Genomic DNA, 22809 nt, shown 5'->3' with positions numbered 1-22809 from the left:
AATGTTATAGTTTTTCTTAAGATACTCCATAGAATATGATGTGAGTACTTATTTGCAATAGGTTTCTGTTTGGAACCCCTCCACATCCTTTTCTTCTAAAACTTTTAAGGTTAATTTTATGAAAGAATGATCCTTGTCGCAGACTGGACAAAAATGTTATACAGATAAAACCTAACCTGCTTTTGTTGTAGCTGTAGTAGTGATTGGCGGTGTAACTGCCTCATCTGAAAACAAAGAAGAAGAAATAGAATACAATGTTAATGAGGGTCAAATGTGTTATAAACTGTTTATTGTCATGAAAAATCGCCCAAAGAATTTATCCACCTATAAATATCTTTGTTTTTACCAGAAACGTAATATCGGCTTCTTTTATTCTTTTATATATTTTAAAGGAGTAGGGGCTGCGTTGGCCTTATGTGGACCCCAATACCAAGTCCTCATTTTTCAGAATGCAAAGTGTTTCAATTCCATGAATAAACATGCAAGAAGTGAAAAAAAAACAATTTTGTTATTTTTTTCTCTCAAACACCAAATTGGCCAAAAACAGTAAATTTGGTGGAAAAAAAACCCAATTTTAGGCAATGTAAACAAAGAACTCACAGGGTTTTGACAAACTACCGGTAAAATATTCAAGTAAGTTATGTTAATTTTGTTTTTGTAAAATTAGGCATATTTTCTATTTTTTCATTGTTTGAACTGTGAATCAATTTAATAAAAACCATTAAATACTAATTTGAAAACAAAATGGCCATATTCCGGTAAATCGAACCTACTTTTGTTAAGCTCATGTGGATATCATTGCATCTGAAATATTGTTTATAAGCCTGTAAAATGTTTTCTTCAACAAAATCCGATACTAATTATTTATTATCAGTGTCTGATTTTGTTAATGGTATGAATTTTTGTAAAGTGAAATAAAAATTCCAAGTGCTACATACCACAATATGGTGTATCACAATACTCCCATCTTTTGTTTACATCAGTTGTATAGCACCATGGACCATACGGCTCATTATCTGGATTACGACAATAGTTCTTCTGGTCAGACAGTGTCTCACTAAATCTATGTTTTTGAGGGGTTTGAGATGACCAAGCCTGACATAGACGACCTGATTTGGTTTGACTAATATTTCCTCTGAAATTGGCTCCTATCAGATTCATTCTACACTTTAGACCTATGAGAAGAAAGACTTTTTTCACTCAATGCAATTATTATGTTTCAGAGATTGGTAAACAAAACGTGAAACATATTCAGTGTTATTTATACTTGACAAACATGCAATGCTGTACTGTTTCATATACTGTAAATTCATTTATTTTCGTGGGTACCCATTATCGTGTATATGTGATTTCATGGTTCTGCCAAAGTCTGCATACCAGCCTATGGAAAATGTGTACTTCGTTGTACATTTAACATGTTTAAATTTGAGGAAAAAAAATCACAATTTCAAATTCCAAATAAGAAAAGTAAAGAAAAGCTGTCAGATAAGTGAATTGGTGACTTGTTTTCCCTCAACCAATTTGTTCGTTTGGGATACAATCAAACAGCTTTTACGAAAAAAATAATTAACTGTTACCTCGTTAACTACATGATTGTCAGTTGTCTAGGCTGACAATTATGACAACCTTGAGTTACAACTGACACCGTGTCTTTGACAACTGATCCTTACATAAGGTTTTCCCAAAATGTCGACAAGTATTGAAATATATCATAGAAAAACACATACAACACAATACAACCCAAAGAGTAATTGAAACCACTTCTCTCCTCTCTGTCCTCGAAGTCACTTCCTCCCCAAAATCCTAGATTTCTGTGGATTCATTTATTTCGTGTGTACAAGTTTCGTGGATTGAGAGAAATTTGTATTTTCGTGGATATTTGATTTCATGGTTTTGCCAAAGCCTATAGAAAATTTGTACTTCATTGTACATTTAAATTTGAGGTATACCTTTATCCCAAAAACCCCGAAAATTGGCAACCCATGAATAATGATGAATCAACAGTAGGCCCTTTTTTGTTATATTCTTATAACATTCAGCAGACTTAAAATAAGAAATATATCTCCAAGATATTCATTCATGAGATAAGCTTTGTTTTGAAGAATTTCCATCTCATTTTTTAGACAACTATGTTAGCGATTTAACTCAAACAAACAAAATCTTTCTGCTGCACATGAGGTAGAATATATGCTATGTAACATTTCTTGTAGAACATTAAGCTAACTTAAGCAGAAAACTTAACACTGGAAATTGCTTATTTATTCAATTGACCATGACCTAGGTTACAAGGTCTCAAAATAGTCATCAAACTGATATGTACTGTTAGTAAATAAACTCATCATAGATACCAGGATTGAAATTTTGTAATTGCGCCAGACGCGCGTTTCGTCTACAAAAGACGTATCAGTGACGCTCGAATCAATAAAAGTAAAAAGGCCAAATAAAGTACGAAGTTGAAGAGCATTGAGGACCAAAAATTCCTAAAAGTTTTGCCAAATACATCTTAGGTAAACTATTCCTGAGGTAGAAAAGCCTTAGTATTTCAAAAAATTTAAAGTTTTGTAAACAGTTAATTTATAATTATGACCATATCAATGATAATTCATGTCATAACAGAAGTGCTGACTACTGGGCTGTTGATACCCTCGGGAAAAAAAAACTCCACTAGCAGTGGCATCGACCCAGTGGTTGTAAATAAACTCATTATAGATACCAGGATTGAAATTTTGTAATTGCGCCAGACGCGCGTTTCGTCTACAAAAGACTCATCAGTGACGCTCAAATAAAAAAAAAAAAGTTAAAAAGGCCAAATAAAGTACGAAGTTGAAGAGCATTTGAGGACCAAAAATTCCTAAAAGTTTTGCCAAATATAGCTAAGGTAATCTATTCCTGAGGTAGAAAAGCCTAAGTATTTCAAAAATTTAAAGTTTTGAAAACAGTTAATTTATAATTATGACCATATCAATGATAATTCATGTCAACACAGAAGTGCTGACTACTGGGCTGGTGATACCATCGGAGAATAAAAACTCCACCAGCAGTGGCATCGACCGAGTGGTTGTAAATAAACTCATCATAGATACCAGTATTGAAATTGTGTAATGGCGCCAGACGCACGTAATGCATTTTTATAGAAAGTATCATTGATCTATCACAAGAATTTCCTGTCAAACTGACTTAATTTTACGGTAATATTGTACTTAAAGCGCGGAAATCACTATATGATCCGTGTAAACTCATCGAACCTTTAAACAAACTTATAAGTAAAGGTTATCTTACAAATGTTGTAATTAGATCTTTGAATATAGTTTACATTGGCACTAATATCGATTTTGTCATCAGCAAATTAAAACATAACTAAATTTGTATTCTTTTCAAACGGGATGTATAAAGACACACCCACGTTCGTTTTGATCTATAAAGAGGTTAAACTCCTAACTATCCTACTGTCTGTCGATACATTTATTTTTGGCATTGCACTAGTCATGTCTTCTTTGACTGTCCATCACGTTAAAATACTAAATCCCTGGGATGATTTTTAAGTGATTTTAGTCTCTGATGCATGATTTTTTATTATTAATTGTTTTGGCTTTTAACTAGCTGTCAGTAACTGCGAGTACTCTCAAATCGTACTTTCTTGTTTATTTGACCTGTTGATACTAATTGTATTGCTTTTTTGTTATTTAATGTTATTCAGGGTTATATAAGTGTTTGGTATTACAATAAATTTTCACTTTGTTCTATGAACATCAAAACTATTTATTTTGTAAAAATATTTCCTTTCTCTATTGGTACTGTATACGTATACCTAACAACAAAATTATTTTCATTTGCCTGTGTTTAAAGTTATTGCAAACGGCTGATATTTTTGTTCGAGCAGATTGTTTTTCTTTAATTGTTTAACATTTCAATCCGATATGACATGTTACTTTTATTATTCTTCCCTTAGTTTATTTATTTTGTATTTACATTGTATCATAGGTCAAATTTATTTGTTCAGTGTATGTTCAATGGTGTTAATATGTCCTTTGATTGAGTTAAGCCATTTCAGTTGATAATTTATAGTGTGTCTTTCTATGTTGTGATGTTACACTATTGTTTCAGAAAAAGGGTGAAGGTTTGGTACCATTAAAACGTTTAAACCCGCTGCATTTGTTTGCACCTGTCCTAAGTCAGGAATCTGATGTTCAGTAGTTGTCGTTTGTTGATGTGGTTCTAAAGTGTTTCTCGTTTCTCGTTTTTTATATAGATTAGACCGTTGATTTCCCGTTTGAATGGTTTTACACTAGTAATTTTGGGGGCCCTTTATAGCTTACTGTTCGGTGCGAGCCAAAGCTCCGTGTTGAAGACCGTACTGTGACCTATAATGGTTTACTTTTATAAATTTTGACTTGGATGGAGAGTTGTCTCATTGGCACTCATACCACATCTTCTTATATCTTATTATAGAAAATATCATTGATCTATCACAAGAATTTCCTGTCAAACTGACTTAAGCAGAAAACTTAACATTAAAAATTGCTTATTCATTGAAAGTGGCTGGACCATGACTTAGGGGGCAGGGCCTCGAAATAGTCACCAAACTGGTATGAACTGATAGTAATTCAACTTCATACAAAAAATCATTGATCTACCACAAGTAGATCCTATCAAACTAACCTAAGCAGAAAACTTAACATTGAAAATTGCTAATCAATTCAAAGTAAATGGACCATGTTCTAGAGGGCAGGGACTCACAATAGTTGTCAAACTGAAAATTAATGATAGTAATATGACCTCGTACAAAATATCATTGATCTTTGACAAGTAGATCCTATCAAACTAACTTAAGCAGAAAACTTTACATTGAAAATTGCTAATTCATTTAAAGTCACTTGACCATGTCCTAGAAGGCTGGGCCTCAAACTGAAATGTACTGATAGTAATGCAACTTCATACAAAATATCAATGATCTGTCACAAGTAGATACAATCAAACTAACTTAAGCAGAAAACTTAACAACTGTTGACGCCGTCATCATCGTCGTAGTCGCCGTCGCCGTCGCCGTAGTCGGAAAAGCAATTCCTATGTCTCGCTTTCCGCAACTTTCGTCGCCGACGAAACAAACATTAAGTGTGCAATTTTCCTGTGCATTGAAAAAGTGCAATATCACTTCAAAATGCCAATGTTTACACCAGTCTAATATTGTGTGAAAATATTGCCATACAGTAAAAGGGTAATTGCTAGAAATATTGATAAATATTATCCCTTGTAGATGCAAATGTAATACTTTTGCACTTTCAAGCTCTACTATGCAATCTTTTGATATGCTGTAATCAATGGTATATAAGCAAATTCATATATATTATAAACTAGGTGGAACGGTTTTTGTGGACTTAATGTCTCCCCTTTTTCTATAGGAGTCACTTCAGAAAAGAAAATGCACGACAAACATTGTAGCACTGTAAAGGTATTGTCATAACGATTAACAATATATATGGCCTCATTCTCATTGGCCATCATACCAGATCTTCTTTTCTTTATATTACTGGGGTTGAAATTTCATTGTTTTCAACATTTGTAACAATTTGTGATATGAGGGTGTGGGGTCATGACCACCAGTCCCTAGTCATGGATTGTTGTTATGGTGCACGAAAAAGGTATTAACATGGTTTAGGTTGGTATTTACAAACTTTTTAATATATTTAAAAATTTACAGTAAAGGAGAGTGGGGCATGACCCCAAGGTCAACACATATGGTGCACTGTAAAGGTGTGGTCATGACAATTAATATTTACTAGTAGTTGAGAGGTTGAGGATCTGAACAGTTTTGAAGATATTCAACATTTTATATGAGTTGGACATGGTATGTTCTCCTCGAAGCACAAGAAAGGTCTGATTGTGGCAATCAAGAATTAAAATATGGATTATATATTGGTATCTGAACCATTTTTAAGATATTTAACAATTTATTATATGATGGAGTTTGAACATGAAAACCAGGGCCAAACCCTTAGATGCACTGAAAAGGTCAGGTCATAACAAACAAAAAATACATGGGTTTCATGGTTTGGAATGATTATGACAAAAAAATATCTTAAATTTCTGTAATTTTGATATCAGAGCTTCACTAAGGTAGTATACAAACCTGTTTGACCACTACAAATAAATGGTCTTTCATAATTCTGACAATTGATATCATTCCATGTCCCATCTGGTCTCATTTCCACACATTCTTCTTCCGTACTACGCCATGAATCTGAAGGCTCCCCACTGTTCCAGTTTTCAAATGTCTTTTGAAATGATTCTACCCAAGACCAAGCTAAAAATATTAATGATGCAAATTATAAGACGACATATGAAAACAGATATATCAACTATCAACATACTTCAGGTAAAAAATATCATTACTTTCGGTAGTCACTTTTTTAAAAAGTCTGAATAAAGATTTTAAGAGAATGTAAATATCAATTATGGTTTGAGTATATAATGCTATTGTGATGTCATCAAAATGATATCATACACGTAAGTGAAAATAATCACAGTTCCTTGCAAAACATAGAGCTATTTTCTAGAACGTTATTAAATTCTTAAATTGTATACAGAATAAGTGTCGCTCAAATTCAGTTTTACCCAACAAAGTATGAATAAAACACATCCTTGTATGTTCTTTTATTTGCCATTTATTAGTCTATTGATAAGAGTTTTTAAAGGGGTAGCATAGACATATATCAAATCTTTTTGTTAACATGCTACATATCTATTTGCCATCAGTGGTTGTTTAATGTCAAACAGTACATTTTAATGAATTTCATAACTTCAACTTATACTCTTGCAAATTGGAGAACATAGTGATACATTTTTCACTTTCTGCCCAACATTATACTCTCTCTTTTGTTGACTAACAAACTTGACATAGACTTACAATAAGAATATCTATTCAGTTTGCTTAATCCAATCCAAACTTTCAGTCTGCTTCCAGCCAGTTTTTGGATCAAGTTAATCAAATAATCTATTTGATCAAGGCTTTGTATGCTAGTCAATGTTAAACCTTTTTTTATCACATTCTTTCTTTGCTTTGATCCATGTCAATGGATTATGTAGAATTGGATAATAGCATTTGTCACCAAATACATAACCACCTTTCTGGCAAGTGAACTGATCTGCTTCTTTTGGTAGTGATTCTGACTAGAAAAAAAAAAAAAATCTTTTCCCTATTTTGTCATTTAAATTCATTTATCCTGCAATGTTCTTAGACAAAACATAAAGAATTAGCTTTGGGATGTTGGGAAATATTCACAGTATTCGTATTTAACTAGGAAACCTACCCTTCTTAAACATTTCAGTGACCATTTAAGCGAATGTACAAGGCCAAAATATTAAGTTGTATCTTGCCCTTCGAATCCAGATGTGAGAAATAACACCTACTTAAAGACATAAAAGGATTATTGGACTTACAGGCTGGAATAATTAAACATTTCAGGGATCATTTAAGCGTACAGTACAAGGCCGAAATATGAAAATGTATCTTGCCCTTCAAATCCAGATGTGAGAAATAACACCTACTTAAAGACATAAGAGGTTTACTGGACTTATAGGCTGGAATAATTTAACAGTTTTTTTTAAACAGTGAAATAAAGTAAATTCAGGTAAAATGACCCTGGACATCTATGAAACCTTAATATAATAAATATTTGAAAAGAAAGAAAATGCCAAATAAAGTCTTATTTTCCACAGCACATCTATAAAATATGACTTGATTATTTTTTAAAGTTAAACTTGTCACACGTACATGCTTTCTGTCGATTGAGAATTTCTAAAGTTAGTGTTATATTTTTAGTTATTTCTACTGATTTTATTAACAATGAAAGAATTGAAACAAATTAAAGCCTGCATTGTATTGAAGACATTGAATTCTGCTGTCTGTTTTGATAATTGTTTGTTGATTTGGAAGACATCTGCCGATATAAAGCTAATATTTCTTTTAATTCAAATCAAAACATAATTTTCTAATATTATTAATACATACGTTAACTCTGTATTTTGTGCTTACACTGATTAATTTGCACTGACTTACTTACTTTTATTGATCTGACATAAAGCTGGAAGTTTGGTATCACAATCTTTATCTGTCCAAAAATCTTCTCCGACAGCTATACAAGGCTTACTTGGCAAATAATCTGAATTCCAATGAGTGTACATTACAGGCCAACCATTACTCCATTTATAAGTTATACCATCCTGAAAATGAATTGGAATTATAGTTACATTTATTCAATCAACAAAAAATAATGCACTGAAAATAACATAGATTTACAAAATACTATAGATCCTTTTAATCTTTTAAGTGTGACAAAAAGACAGATGAAAAAAAAACCTAAACACCAGCTCCCTACTAAGCAAAGATACTGTAAATTCAGAAATTTATTTTAATATTGGTATTTCGCTACGTGAAAGATTTAGCAAAAAAACTCGTTCTAAATTTTCAAAGCAATATTTGTTTGAACCATTTCCTAAAATCTCGAATAATACATTTTCATTTTTGTTAAAAAATCACAATTACAAATGCACAAACAAATTTCTGAACTAACAGTAATTACTTGTTAAATTTTGATGCGAAAGTTCATAAAAAAAACCAAACATAATTTTTAGCCTCTCCAAAGTTAATATTTCACTATTATTGATTTGAGCATAAATACATTCATTCAATTTACTTTATAACTAACCTTAGAATTCATATTGTTGAGATACCCCAAGGGTGACTGGGGAATAGAAGTATGGTCACCATTAGTCTTCCTCCGACTGGCAGTAAAACCTTTGCTAAAGTGGGGCGTCCGTTTGGCTGTGCAAGATGTACAAATTTGCAGCCACGTCCGGTCAGAATGGGGACGTTAAATTTGATGCCTCGTGTAAAGAGAGTGCCACGCTTTTTGCACGTTAAGAACCCTTGTAACAACTCTTTTAGGGGTCCGTAGGTGACCTGTTGCAAGGCTAAATTTCTGACCCTATCCAATATCCCCTCATTTTCCCGTGGCAGTCTACATTTCCCCGACCTTCATCGGCCTCTATTACAGAACCTACCTATTGTATTTGTTGTTAATTTGTTCTCGTCCTGAATATGCATGAAACATTTGCCACTGGACGTTAAACAACCAATAATAAATCAATCATATTGTTGAGGCCGATCCAAAATGGTAGTGATGACTTGTTATACGTGAGATAACTAACAAAACTTTTCTCTGGAAAATTGAGTATAGATGCTAAGCTATCTCCGTCTTCTTGACATCTTGACAACGAAGTATTCCAATCATAAGTTGCTTCAAATAATTTATAACACATTTGATCATATTTGTTATATCCTAGTAGACAGTACACAGATTCAGAAGTATCTATAGGGAGTAATGGATCTGCAATAGAAATGAACAGAGATTCATATATTCAGAATGTCTTGGACATCACGTTTATGCTAAAATTCTATTCTAATAAAAATGGTCTAAAATTCTATTCTGCTTAGAATATTTTGCCTAAATTCTATTCAGCTTAGAATATTTTGCCTGAATTCTATTCAGCTTAGAATATTTTGTCTAATATTCTCCTCTTAGATTTTTTAAAATCACTAAATTATTAGCAAAATTTAATTGGAAATATTCCTAAATTGCAATGGCAGTCCTACTGGAAATTAACTTATATCATGTGGTTTTAATTATTTTGCAAAATTTAAAGGCTCTATATATCCTTTGTTTTTCTATTATATTAAAGGAGTTTGTCTCTTGTGCTGTGTTGAGGCCGTAGAAAATGTTCTCGTGCTTGAGGTGTGTGCTCTTTTGTATTTTTAAAGTTATTGTGTATTTATTCTCTTATGTGTGCCACATCATTCTCTCAATTTTAGGCTAGTTTGTGAACTAAAATTTTAAGTAGACGCAAACCACTTATTCTAGGCAATCATTCCTATCGACGTTAACTTTTTCACTTCTAAACATTTACAGTGGTCCGGGATCAATATACCGTTATTTACACATCATACCGTACTGGTTACCGGAACTTTGGATACACCAAACCAGGTACTTCATATCTGAGAAACAGGCAGTATATGCCCTCAATTTTAGATTTCATTCATTCATTTTTGTATTATTCAAAAATCATCAGTAAGTTTGTTTTCTACAAGGATCACCAGTCTATCACCTTTCATTTGATACACCAATCACTAAAATATATTCTACAAAGTTTGATATTTACACCTTTGCGTAGAAACTAATTAGTTTTAAATATGTACTACTTTCCAGTATGTTCTTTTCTGACCTGACCCTTTTTGTTGGTGTTACATCTTACAAAGTATATTCGAATCATTTTGCAAAGAATTCCGGTCAACCCAGTGCTAGGGGCCGTCTTAAACTTGCATGATATGAGGTTTTATTTTTTTTTTGCTTCGTGTGAATGGCATTACTGTGACTTTTGAGATGGAGAACAGCAATACAAGCGGTGTGATTTGTTTTTTGTGTGTTTTTTGCTGTGCATCTACAGATTTTGTGTCATGAATGGATACCCCATATCCTTTGTTTTTCTATTAAGGTCAAATCAAACTAAATTTCTTATTCATTAATAAATACTTTTGTTGATATATTTCTCAGGGACTTCACTTTTTGTTGGTAGTAGACATCAAAAGAAAAAAAAACTTAACCTGTTTAGTGCCAGAGTAGATGGATATATGAATATATAGTTTCAATATTATGTGTTCGTCCTATTTCACTGCAGGGCCTCGTTGGCCGAGTGGTCTAAGTAGTTCATCATCTGCCTCACTAGCCTGTCTACACTAAAGTGAAGAGTTTGAACCCTGCACGTGACACTAGTTTGTTTTGAGGATCGAATACACATGGAGTATTATTGTCAAAATTTCATCTGTATAAATGTGTTATAATTTATAGTGGGATACCATTTGACTTACAAAATGTCTGTATTCAGTAATAGTGACCTTGACCTATGACCTGTTGACTCTTTTCTATAACTTCCATATATATAAGGTTCATTGGAATCAGGAAAGGGAAAATCAAGCTATCATTCAGAAACAATCGGTCCATTTTGTTCTATTTTTAGTAGCAGTCACCTTTGACTTTTACCTCAAAAATAAATAGGCTTCTTTGTGCTAATATTATCCATCTTTATTTGTTTTATTCCAATCAAGCAAGTAAATTCATGCTACAAGCCAGAAACCATTTACAAAAAAAAAACTGTCTTAGAAACATTGATTTTGACCGTTGAACTTAAAATCGATAGACTCCTTTTCCTTCACTATATCTTCCATCTGTATGTTTCATTCTAATCAGGCAAATGATAATTGAGTAACCATCCGCAAACCACGTGTTTATGCTCAAGAACATTTTTTTTAGGAGCACAACAAATATGGACCATCAATATTCTCTGTTATATCAGTAAATATAAAATACAGCTGACAAATTAAAAAAATTACATTATATTAAGTTAACAAAATAACTATTAATACTTTGTCTTAAGCAAAACTTACTCTGTAACCCCTGACAGATAAAATACAAAGTTGAACTGCATTTCTTTTTTTTCCATTCTCCAAACTTCTCGTTGTTCACAAAAATATCAACGCAATCGCCCTATACAAAAAGTAAACAAATATATCAACACAAATCTAAACAAAAGTCATCAAATACATCAACACAATGGTCCTTGAGAGTTCAACAAATATATCAACACAATGCTCCTATACAGAAGTCAACAAATGTATCAACACAAACTTCTATACATAAGTCAACAAATATACCATCACTAAGCTCCTATAAAATAGACAAACAACTACAACAACACAATGCTCCTATACAGAAATCAACAGATATATCAACACAATGCTTCTATACTAAAGTCAACAAACATTCCAACACTATATTTTTCACAAAAGTCATCAAATATATCAAACAAGTCTCTTGTACAAAAGTCATCAACGATATCAACACAATGATCCTTTACAGAAGTTAACAAATATATCAACACAATCCTCCTATACAATAGTCAGTAAAAATATCAACACAATACTCCTTAACAAAAGTCAACAAATATATTCTCCTTTAAAATAGACAAAAGACTATATCAACACAATGCTCCTGAAGTGAAGTCATTAAATATATCAACACAGTGATCCTGTACAGAAGTCATCAAATATATCAAAGCAATGCTCCTGTACAGAAGTCATAAAAAAACAACACAATGCTCCTTCACATAGGTCAAGAAATAAATCAACACAATGCTCCTTAAATATGTAAACCTCTGAGGAGCCAAACATTTCTAGAATTAAAACTTTTTTTCTAAACCTTATTTTTGGGTTTATATGACTGTAAAAAAGTAATTGATGAAGAAAAAATCATAAGGTGGTGCACTTCTGTTTTTGCTACGGCCATTTGAAAGTACCCCATTTTTATTATTTCCAATTTTTAATCAATTTTTACCCATTTTTGGGCTATTACCATGAAAAAAATCACAGTTTCATAACTAAACGTTTTTTCATACTTTCACTTAAGATGAAGTGGACCATTTTGAATAAATTTAACTTAAAATATCTATAGGTAGGTGTTAATATAAGAAAGTTGTATAAAATTTTGTTGCTTCTTCATGTCAAGTTGACAATGCTGTATATTTTGTAAATTTGGGATTTTTCTCTTTTTTTTTTTTTAAACAAAAAGCATATTATATCAACTTCTTTGTTATGAATGATTGAAAAAATACATATCTAAAATTTTTAAAAAGAAAAAAATTATATGGGATGTACTTATTTTTGGCAAAATCATTTCTTTGTACACTTCACCCATTTTCTCAAAATTTTGGCTGATGACACTGACTGGATTGCTTATCAAAATTGAAAATTTCATTTCTCAAAAACTACTTATTGTAAGGACATAATTTTTTCACATAGTTTAGTTTGATTATAATATTTTTTTAATTCATTGATATTTTCCACTTGTATCACATGTTTTGGAAATAATTCCCGAACGAGATTTCAAGGAGACTGAAACATCAGAAAAATGCATCCTTAACAAAGGTCAATAAATATATCAACACAATGCTCCTATTTTAATAGTCAACAAAAATATAAACACAAAGCTTGTATACAAAAGTCAGCACTTATATAAATGCTGATTCTATAAAAAAAAAAGACAACAAATGTTTTAACACACTGTTCCTATACGGAAGTCAACAATGTTATCATCAATGTGTTTCTATTCAAATGCCATCAAATTTATCACCACAATGTTCTGATAAAGAAGTCAACAAATACATCACAAAAATGTTCTTCTAGAAAGATAAACAAATATATCACTAATATATAATAGTCATTAAAAACTCGCCACAATTTTCTTGTATAAATGTTTACTTATATATCACCAAAAGTTCCTATACAAAGACAGCAAATAAATTAGCCAACACATAAACAAGAAATGAGCGGCCAAATTGACAGCAAACTAGGTTTTCTGTAATTTGAAAGGCGCTTTCAGGCTTTTTGACCTATCACATTCTTTGCCTATTTTCATTCAATCAAGGACCATAAATCCTGAACGGCAGAACAAATAATCGTAATAATCCAACTTGACCACCATTTAGTCATCAGTAATCGCATGTAAAAGCATAATTGCACGAAAAGGACATAAAGTGCCTATCTTCCAAATGATTAAGGAACATAGCTCATGAGCGGTAAAAGTGAAAATCATAAATTTTGAACTTAACCTCCATGTTGTCATCAGTAACAACATATTATAATTTGAAAACCTAATTGGTATATCTCCAATGTCTACAAAATGTTACATTTTTTCCTCTGAAAAACGGCAAATTCGAAATTCTTCCTGAATGGGAAGGTCGATTATTTGCTATCAATCGAATCATTTACAGCTATCAAAACATAATTTTGACACTACTCTTATTGGAAGTCAACAAACCGCTAATTATCTCGTTGATTGTACCCTAGAAGTGTTGAGGCTGGTCCAGCTTGACATACAATGTAATATCATGATGTATTTATTTTTTCAGTTATCCGATTAAAATCTTTTTGAAACAGTTTGAACCTCTTAACACATATCTGTTGGAGATATACCAGTCGCTTAACTATTTTGAATCATTTAATTTTGTCATCACTTAAATTCAATGTGCTCTATAAATTTCGCAAAATGTAAACCACATTTAATTGTCCTTTCTCTTTATCTTCCTCTTGTGTATTGGAGCACATAAGCTATACATGACTCATCATAGATACCAGGAGTTAACTGATTTCTTTTAATAGTTTGGGTTAAAAAAATTCATTGATAAAAAAATAGTGTGAATAAAACAATTAGATGGCATTGCTATATATTACTGTTTGAAGAAAAGTTAATATTTAACAGATACAATGAAGTTAAAATTAAAACATAAATTAACTTTTAAAAAAATTTCAGCAAAAATTTCACAGTTGTTATTATTTAAATTAAATTTGTATATGCTATACAAAACCTTTAAACAGACTTATTAAGAAGGGATATAGTTACGATACTGTTGTCAGGTCATTAAAGATTACATATTTTGGCTTTAGTATTGATTCACTTATAGGGTCTTTGCATCGGAATTAAACATATTTATTCTAAAACCAGTTGTTGGCATGACACGGGTTATGTTCTTCTCATATATTTTATGACGGTATAATACTAAACCCCTAACAGGAGGGATTGTGCCTGATATTCATATGATGAAGACATAATCTTTCAATCAGTTAAATTGAGGTCTTGAGCTGGCATGTCAGTAACTGCTAGTAGTCTGTTGTTATTTATGTATTATTGTCATTTTGTTTATTTTCTTTTGTTTCCTATTCTGACATCGGACTCGGACTTCTCTTAAACTGAGTTTTACTGTGCGTACTGTTGTACGTTTGTGTTTTCTACATTGGCTAGAGGTATAGGGGGAGGGTTGAGATCTCAAAAAACATGTTTAACCCCGCCGCATTGTTGCGCCTGTCCCAAGTCAGGAGCCTCTGGCCTTTGTTAGTCTTGTATCATTTTTAATTTTAGTTTCTTGTGAATAATTTGGAGTTTAGTATGACGTCCATTATTACTGAACTAGTATACATATTTGTTTAGGGGCCAGCTGAAGGACGCCTCCGGGTGCGGGAGTTTCTCGCTACATTGAAGACCCATTGGTGGCCTTCGGCTGTTGTCTGCTTTATGGTCGGGTTGTTGTCTCTTTGACACATTCCCCATTTCCATTCTCAATTTTATAGAATATAAAAAACCTCTAAATACTAATATTCAACTACAAAAAGTGTGGACGCGTAATGACCTGACATTTTTCAGAGGTTGGCAGGTATGACTATGCACTATATGTTTCATGTACTAGAAGCAAATTTTTTCATTGTATTCGTTGGAAAATTAAAATTGATTTTACTTCTTAAGTGTGACGTCATAAAACATGCAAAACGAACCCTTGTACGCAAATTTCAAAAAAGACATATTTTCTATCTTCATGATCTTGTCATTTATTTAACTATGATTGATTAATTGTGATAATAGCGATCAGATATTTTTTTGAAACTTTAGATAAATACCAGGAACCATATTGTGGCCTTATCAAACCTACTGTAAATTCAGATATTATTGTGTGCATATATTGTGGCAATTTTAAGGAATGGACACACATGCTAGAATAACTATTGCGATTATATGAAAATCTGCGTACATTTATCCGATATCAAAATGTAAGTTCTTAATATTGCGATACTCAACCAGTCGTATTATTCGCAATAATGAAAACCTCGCAACAACTTCTGATTTTATAATACTTCTTTGTTCACGTCAGGAGCAGATTTAGCAGGGTGAGGCACTGGGGTATACGTGCCTGTGTTGATTGATTGGGACTCTTAGTAAGATATTAACCCAATTTATATAATCATCAATAATGTAGAAAAGCATTTATCATAAACGGACAACTCAAACATATTTGAACTTAATGAAATTATATAAATTCATTTCCCTATCAGATTGGTGACCTTATTAATTCTCAACTAAGTGTAACGTTACAAAACAAATCAATTTAAAGTATATTAACGATATCCTTTCATTTTAATTTCTTTTAATAATTTACAAAGTCTAACCAATGAGACACGATAGGCTTACAATTGCATACACTAAATACTTTCCAAGGTGGATTATATTGCCCAATACTAGAGAGAATAAAGATTTTAATATTTGATCTCAAAATGATAATGCATCATTTTTTATTCTTCAATAATATATTCATTTGATCATTTATATTATACCATTTTCTTTTCCTCGATTGTGACTCTCCTGGATGAGACTTATCACCGAGTATGAATTTTCCATGAGCAACTGGACAGGAGCCAAATGTGCAGTGGGATATGCTTACCATTCTTTGCTCAATGAATTAGCAGTTATCGCACCGATGTATTTGTGAAGTTTGTGGTGCTAAGCCTTTGGTTTTCTGTTTCTGATTCTTTCCTTTTTTTTTGCCATGGTGTTTTTTTAATTTGTCTTCGACTTATGATTTTTTATTATCCTTTTTGTAACTTCTCTCTCATTTTTATGTGGTTCATTCTGTACCAATAAATTCCCATTCCATGCTAGAACATTTTTATTTCATACAAACATATTACTGTTTCATACCAATATACTAACTTCCACAGTAGAACATTTTCATTTCTACTTCTAAACTATTTTTTTTCTTCATTTCATAGCAATGCATTCTCATTCCACACTAGACGTTTTTTTTTCATTCCATATATCAAAAACCTTCTTTTTCATACTAACAGATTCCCATTCCACACTAGAAGTTTTTTGTCATTTAATACCAACAGATTGGCATCCCACACTAATTTTTTTTATTATGTCATACAAATAGATTCCCATTCTACACTAGAACATTTTTACTTCATACAAAAAAAATTACTATTTCATACTAGAATTTTTTTATTTCATACAAATAGATTCTTATTCCACACTTAAAGTTTTTCCCAATTTCATATTAACATTTTTTTTACATTTTACTAACATTATTTCCATTAGGCTCTAAAGAGTTCCAATTAGTGTATAACACTTCTGAACCATCATTCCAACTATACTTAACGTTGGAATATCGATCTGTCAGTCCTATCCAAACCATCTCAAGACTGTCATAAAGCAAACTGCTTATAAACACTACAAACATATATTACACTGATTCAAGGTCGAATAAAATCTATTCTAGGGCAGGCTGTTTTTACAGAAAAAAACATAAGTTCACATGAAATTAATCTAATCACACACCATGTAAAAGAAATTACAGAATCACCATTGAAGCAAGTAGAGTTGAGTTCTTACTGGATTTACCTTGTTGTACCAGTGTTTCTTCTTCCGAAAACAAAACCACCACATTATGTTATAAAACTTACATTAGTTATAATTGCATGCTGGTTCAAAAATAATAACCGAACAAATACGTTTTACACAGATTTCTGTCCTTTGTTGCTGCTGTAACCTTGACCATTGATCTGATGACCTCGAAAAGTAGATTGGTTTTTTCTTGCTTAACGTCCAAGAAAGGGTAATTATCTCTCTCACGTGCAATATGAAACAAAGATTGGTAAATATAATTGGCTTAATAGATGCTTTCTGGAAGATTTTTTTTATTACAAAATGTCAGTCTATTTAAAAGCTACATGATCTCGATTTTTGACCTACTTACCCAAAAATAAATAGGATCTTGTTTTTTCAAGGATCATTTTCAAGTTTGATGAAGGTTGGATATATTGTTAAAAAAATATGACCGGAACATAATTTTCTCTCCAAATTTCAATCAAATTCCTGCCATAACCTTAACTCTAAACCTAGTGTCCTCAAAACATTATCAGAACAAGTATACCAAATATATATTGTACGGCGCAAGAAATAATCCAAAAATGTCAGTCTATTTAAAGACACTCGTTCAAGGACATTTGACCTACAGACCTAAAAAAAAAATTATTCTACCGATTTTGACTTTGCTGCAACTTAGCTAAAAATATTACATGAAAATGATATGGATTGTGTTGAGGCTTACCTTGTTCTAACTTGCTCTGTATAGTGACCAAACTATAAGTCGTTCCATAAGCTTCGCAAGTTCCTGTTGCTTGGCTCCAAGTTTTCTGTGTTTAAAAAAATCCATAACATTTACTATCTGAAAAGATAAGCACAGTCAAACATTTGTCTGACCAAATAAAAGAATTTACCCCAAAATACTGATTAAAACTGCACATGCTGTTTTGCTAAGCAACAGGAATTATTTGTCCGACAGATCTGAAAAACGTCTGTAACTACAATTCTCCAACATTGTATCAATAGCTGTAAAGTATAATATAAGAGTTGTATGGCTATTGAGGAAGAATTACAATTGTTTCCCTTAGTTTCAGTACTCCCCCTAAAATCATCAATTGCAAAAATAATAAAATTGAAAAAAATGAACGGAACATGAATTATATATTACATAAAAAAGGATATTTAAATATGATTTGTAATTCGTTTTCGTCTTTCACTTGATCAACGTCGAAGAGAAAACAACCAACAAGAATATGCATCCACAGGACACCATGCTCTACTTGCACTATCACATTTCCATGTTTTTGAACTGAGAAATATGGGTCAAAACCCTAATTTGACATACATATTAAACTGTTCATATCATAATAAACATGTGTACTATGTTTGAGGTTGATGTGACCAAACATTACCCAAAGACAAAAACTTCAACCTAATATAGGACAGAAGGACGGACAGACCTATTATTATGACCTGCTACTATTGGAGGCAAAGTATAAAAAATATCTTGAACTCAATTGCTTGGTAAGGTATTGCAGATTATAAAAACAAAATTAGCTATTTAATGCCTTTCAAATCTGTATTTATTTAACACTGCATGACAAACTAATCTGAACCATTTTCGTTATTTCAAAAAAGCATAAATGCATTTGCCTGCAAATATAATAAAATGTGAAGTTTCGTAGTTTCCATTTGTAAGGTCAATATTGGATACACGCAAGTCTACCAATGTATTTCATATTAAAACCAAAGTAGCCAGTTTTTACCAAACAAGGGAAAAGAAAGAAAAGCCAAAATTAGAGGCTCTAAAGAGCCTGTGTCGCTCACCAATGTGCATTTTCAACAGTGGACACTCCCCAACATTGTTGACTAAAATAGGATTCATGACAAAAAATCTCCTTTTGTTGTTTATGTATTGTTTATCATTTTTTTCTGTTTACGTTTCTCTCTATCTGCTTTAGTTTTTGCTATAAACACAAAGAAGGATAAAACAAGTTGTCATTTCAGGCAATCACTCGTAATAAAGTCTTCTTACAATTTCGACAAAATTTAACTAATTTGTATATCTTGTCTTCCTGATAATTTTTGCTATTGAAAGTGTCTATATATTTTGTATAGTTTTCCAGATAATAGGCAAAAACGTAAAATATTGGTAAAAATCGTCATTCAAGAGTAAGAACTCCAATAGGAGTCGACTGACGATTTCAGTAATGTTTACTTATTTGTAGCACTAGTCTTGCTGGTCATTTTTGCTATTTAATGTGACTATCTATCTATAATAATTTTCAAAATAAGAGGCAGAACACTAAAAGGCTAAGTAAAGGCATAAGGGAGAGCAATAACTCAAATAAGGAGTGAACTGACGATTTTGGCCAGTCGACTTATTTTTAGATCTTATATTGCTGATCATTTTTGCTTATTAGAGTTTCTATCTATCTACTATAGATTTTAGACATGAGATAAAAAACGCAAAAAACATATAAAAATCGTCATTAAAGGGTTATAACTCCAGTAAGGGCTGTATATTTATTTAGGTTTCCATCTATCTATTATTAATTTTAGATATTAAGCAAAAACGAAAAATAAAAAAAATAAAAATAGTCTTTAAAGAGCAATGACTCAAAAAAGGCTTATTTGTAGATCCTGTCTTGCTGATATTTTTTTCCGTATAAAGTTACTCTCTATTTTTTATTATTTTCGAGATAAAAAGTAAAACTGAAAAAAAATGGTTAAATTCGTCGGTTAAGGGGAACAATTCCCATAAGAAGACGTCTGATAGTTTTGATGTAAACGAACAAAAGTAGATTTGATCCTTCTGAAAATTTTTGAACCTGTCAGATTTTCTTCATTAATAGCGGTTTCAAGATATTAGACAAAACATGCATTTCACCTATATGTTTTATTTTTAGCCATGTCAGCAATGTTGGGGTGGCAATTCGTGTCATAAGACACATTTTTAAACAAGAGACCCTAATGATGATTGTGGCCAAGTGTGGTGAATTTTGCTCAGTAGTTTCAGAGGAGAAGATTTTTTGTAAAAGTCGACTTATTTATAGATCTTGTCTTGCTGATTATTTTTGCTTATTAAAGTTTCTATCCATCTACTATAGTTATTACACATTAGGCAAAAACCTCAAAAACATATACAAATCGTCATTAAAGGGTGATAACTCCTATAAGGGATCGTCAGACGATTTCAATCATGTTAACGTATTTGAAGATCATGTATTGCTGATATTTTTTTTGTAATTTAGGTTTCCATCTATCTATTATAAATTTAAGATATTAAGCAAAAACGCAAAAAAAATATAAAAATCTTCATTAAAGAGCAATAACTCAAAAAAGGAGACATCTCTAAAGATTTCAACCTCGCTGACTATTTGTAGATCCTGTCTTGCTTATAATTTTTTGCGTATAAAGTTTCTATTCATTTTTTATAATTTTCAAAATTAAAAGTAAACTGAAAAACAAATGGTAAAATTCGTCAGTTAAAGGCAATAACTCCCATCGGAAGACGTCTGATAGTTTTGATGTAAACGAACAATAGGTAGATCTGATCCTTCTGAACATTTTTGGACCTGTCAAATTTCTTTATATATAGCGGTTTCAAGATATTAGACAAAACTTGCACTGCACCTCTATGTTTTATTTTGAGCTATGTCGGCCATGTTGGGGTGGCAAGTGGGGTCATCAGACACATTTTTCAACAAGATACCCTAATGATGATTGTGGACAAGTGTGGTGAATTTGGCCCAGTAGTTTCAGAGGAGAAGATTTTTTAAAAAGTTAACGGACGATGGACTATGGACGGCGTGCGCCAAGTAATGAGAAATTCCTATTTGGCCCTTTGTGCCAGGTTAGTTAAAAAAAGGATGTTGACAGTAGTTTTTAATTTTACATAGCAATGTAAGACAGACTTAAGAAAAATCTTTAAAGCCGTGTTTGTCACATCTATCTTTATCTCTTCCGATTCTGCATCTAAACAAATAAAATGATAATCCAGTATATTCCAAAAGAGAACTACATTTGTAGTTGTATTCAAACAAAATATCCATGTAAAATATAAAACGTTATGGGATGCCAGACAGAATTTGTTGAATAGCATGCATACAGCAAGATAAAAGGGAATGGGAAGGAAACGAAGACTATTTCAGAAGTGTATATCATATACATGTATTTACCTCGAACATCACTGTAGAGATTCTAATATTCAAAACGCGCAACTAGTGCAGTAAATTGGCTTTATCAAAGTTATGATATTGTTTGGGTACAAGTTAGTAGGGTACGAGTTGGTACAGGTTGTAGTTGGTACAGATCCAATATAACTGTCTCTGTTCTCTGTCAAACTTTGCTGAACATATAACAGACAAACCATTCTAAGTTATTAAGATGATTTGTATGTATAGAGTTAAGTCCAGCAGATAAAGTTATCATCTTAATTACGTGTTATTAGGTTCTTTTATTTGTCTGTGTAAAGTAAATTATTTACCTCTACTGTTTAGTCCATTTTTTGTAATATCCTTTTTGCTATGCTCGGTACTTATACATCCCGCCATTGTGTTATTGTGCTATGGTTATATTTTGTATTCTTGTCTTTTATTTTTGCTTATGTTCTTTGTCTATAATAATATTTATTCAAATAGAGAAATCTTGGAAAACACTTTTTCTCACAACAATACTTATTTATCAGAGTCATAGTCTCAAAAAAATCTCTGCATGTACTAATAACTTTTCTTTTACAGTACACTTTATACCCCTACCCCTGTTTCAATTTTTAAGGAATTTGAAAACAAGACTTTAATAATTGTTAGTTTACCCTATGTGCATTTTTTCTGACATGGAATGCCTAGAACCTGTATGAAAATATTCTGATAACAAATTGAAAGCATTTTAGAATACTATAAATGTAAAGTTTAGTAGTTAATCATCCAACATTTAAGATTATATAAAGTATCAAATCCTACCTCTGTCTCCAGTCCACATCTTACTGTAGGCCTATTTATCTATAAAAGTTCACAATTTCTGCGTCAAATGGTCAGTTTAGAAATCTTGTCACAATATTATCATCTCTAACCATATATCTAGCATAATTTGGCTAATATATGAAGAAAGCCATATTTGTAAAAGTTGTATACATATGAAGTTACCAGTCTGATATATGAATTCATTAAAAGTTTTATAGAACTAGCAGCTTAAAGCTGTTTTTTGCATAACTTGAAAGCACAGTTATTGTTTTCTATACAAAAGACCTTTATAATAACAAAATCACAGCCTTTACATTTTAATTATCTGTTTTGACCAAGGGGTAAGGGATTTTTCTCTGTTTTTGGCACTGGGGTCTCACATTTGCTTAATAATTCTGCTGGTTCTGTAAATATGGCATATTTAGTACATTTTTAGGATAGAACACACTATTGTTAGTTTTATTTAAGCATTTTAGTATAAGTTTAAACTCTTAGAAGTGGCACAGTTAAAAGGGGTTCTTATGAGAAATTGCATTGTCTATATTTAC

The 22809-nt window shown here is 31.7% G+C and overlaps 1 protein-coding gene and 1 long non-coding RNA gene across 2 annotated transcripts in view; both read right to left on the bottom strand.

The window, feature by feature from the left end:
• Positions 1 to 1131: 1131 nt before the first annotated feature.
• LOC127702026 (C-type mannose receptor 2-like) overlaps positions 1132 to 22809 on the bottom strand; it is a gene marked incomplete at its 3' end in the record, with an annotated part of 103516 nt that continues 81838 nt past the window's right edge. The window contains exon 8 of the mRNA XM_052206001.1: positions 1132 to 1175. Within this exon, the coding sequence (XP_052061961.1) occupies positions 1132 to 1175 (44 nt within the window). The remainder of the gene's footprint in view (positions 1176 to 22809) is intronic.
• On the bottom strand, positions 7053 to 8726 carry LOC127702432 (uncharacterized). The gene is made up of 3 exons (XR_007982425.1): positions 8706 to 8726; positions 8061 to 8220; positions 7053 to 7163 (listed from the first exon to the last, which is right to left on the bottom strand). It is a non-coding gene; the product is annotated as an uncharacterized LOC127702432 (long non-coding RNA).

The sequence above is a fragment of the Mytilus californianus genome, unplaced genomic scaffold (genome assembly GCF_021869535.1).
Source record: "Mytilus californianus isolate M0D057914Y unplaced genomic scaffold, xbMytCali1.0.p SCAF_5, whole genome shotgun sequence".
Taxonomy (NCBI): Eukaryota; Metazoa; Mollusca; class Bivalvia; order Mytilida; family Mytilidae; genus Mytilus; species Mytilus californianus.
The sequence above is the reverse complement of the archived record's forward strand: the minus strand, read 5'-3'. Positions and strand labels throughout refer to the sequence as shown.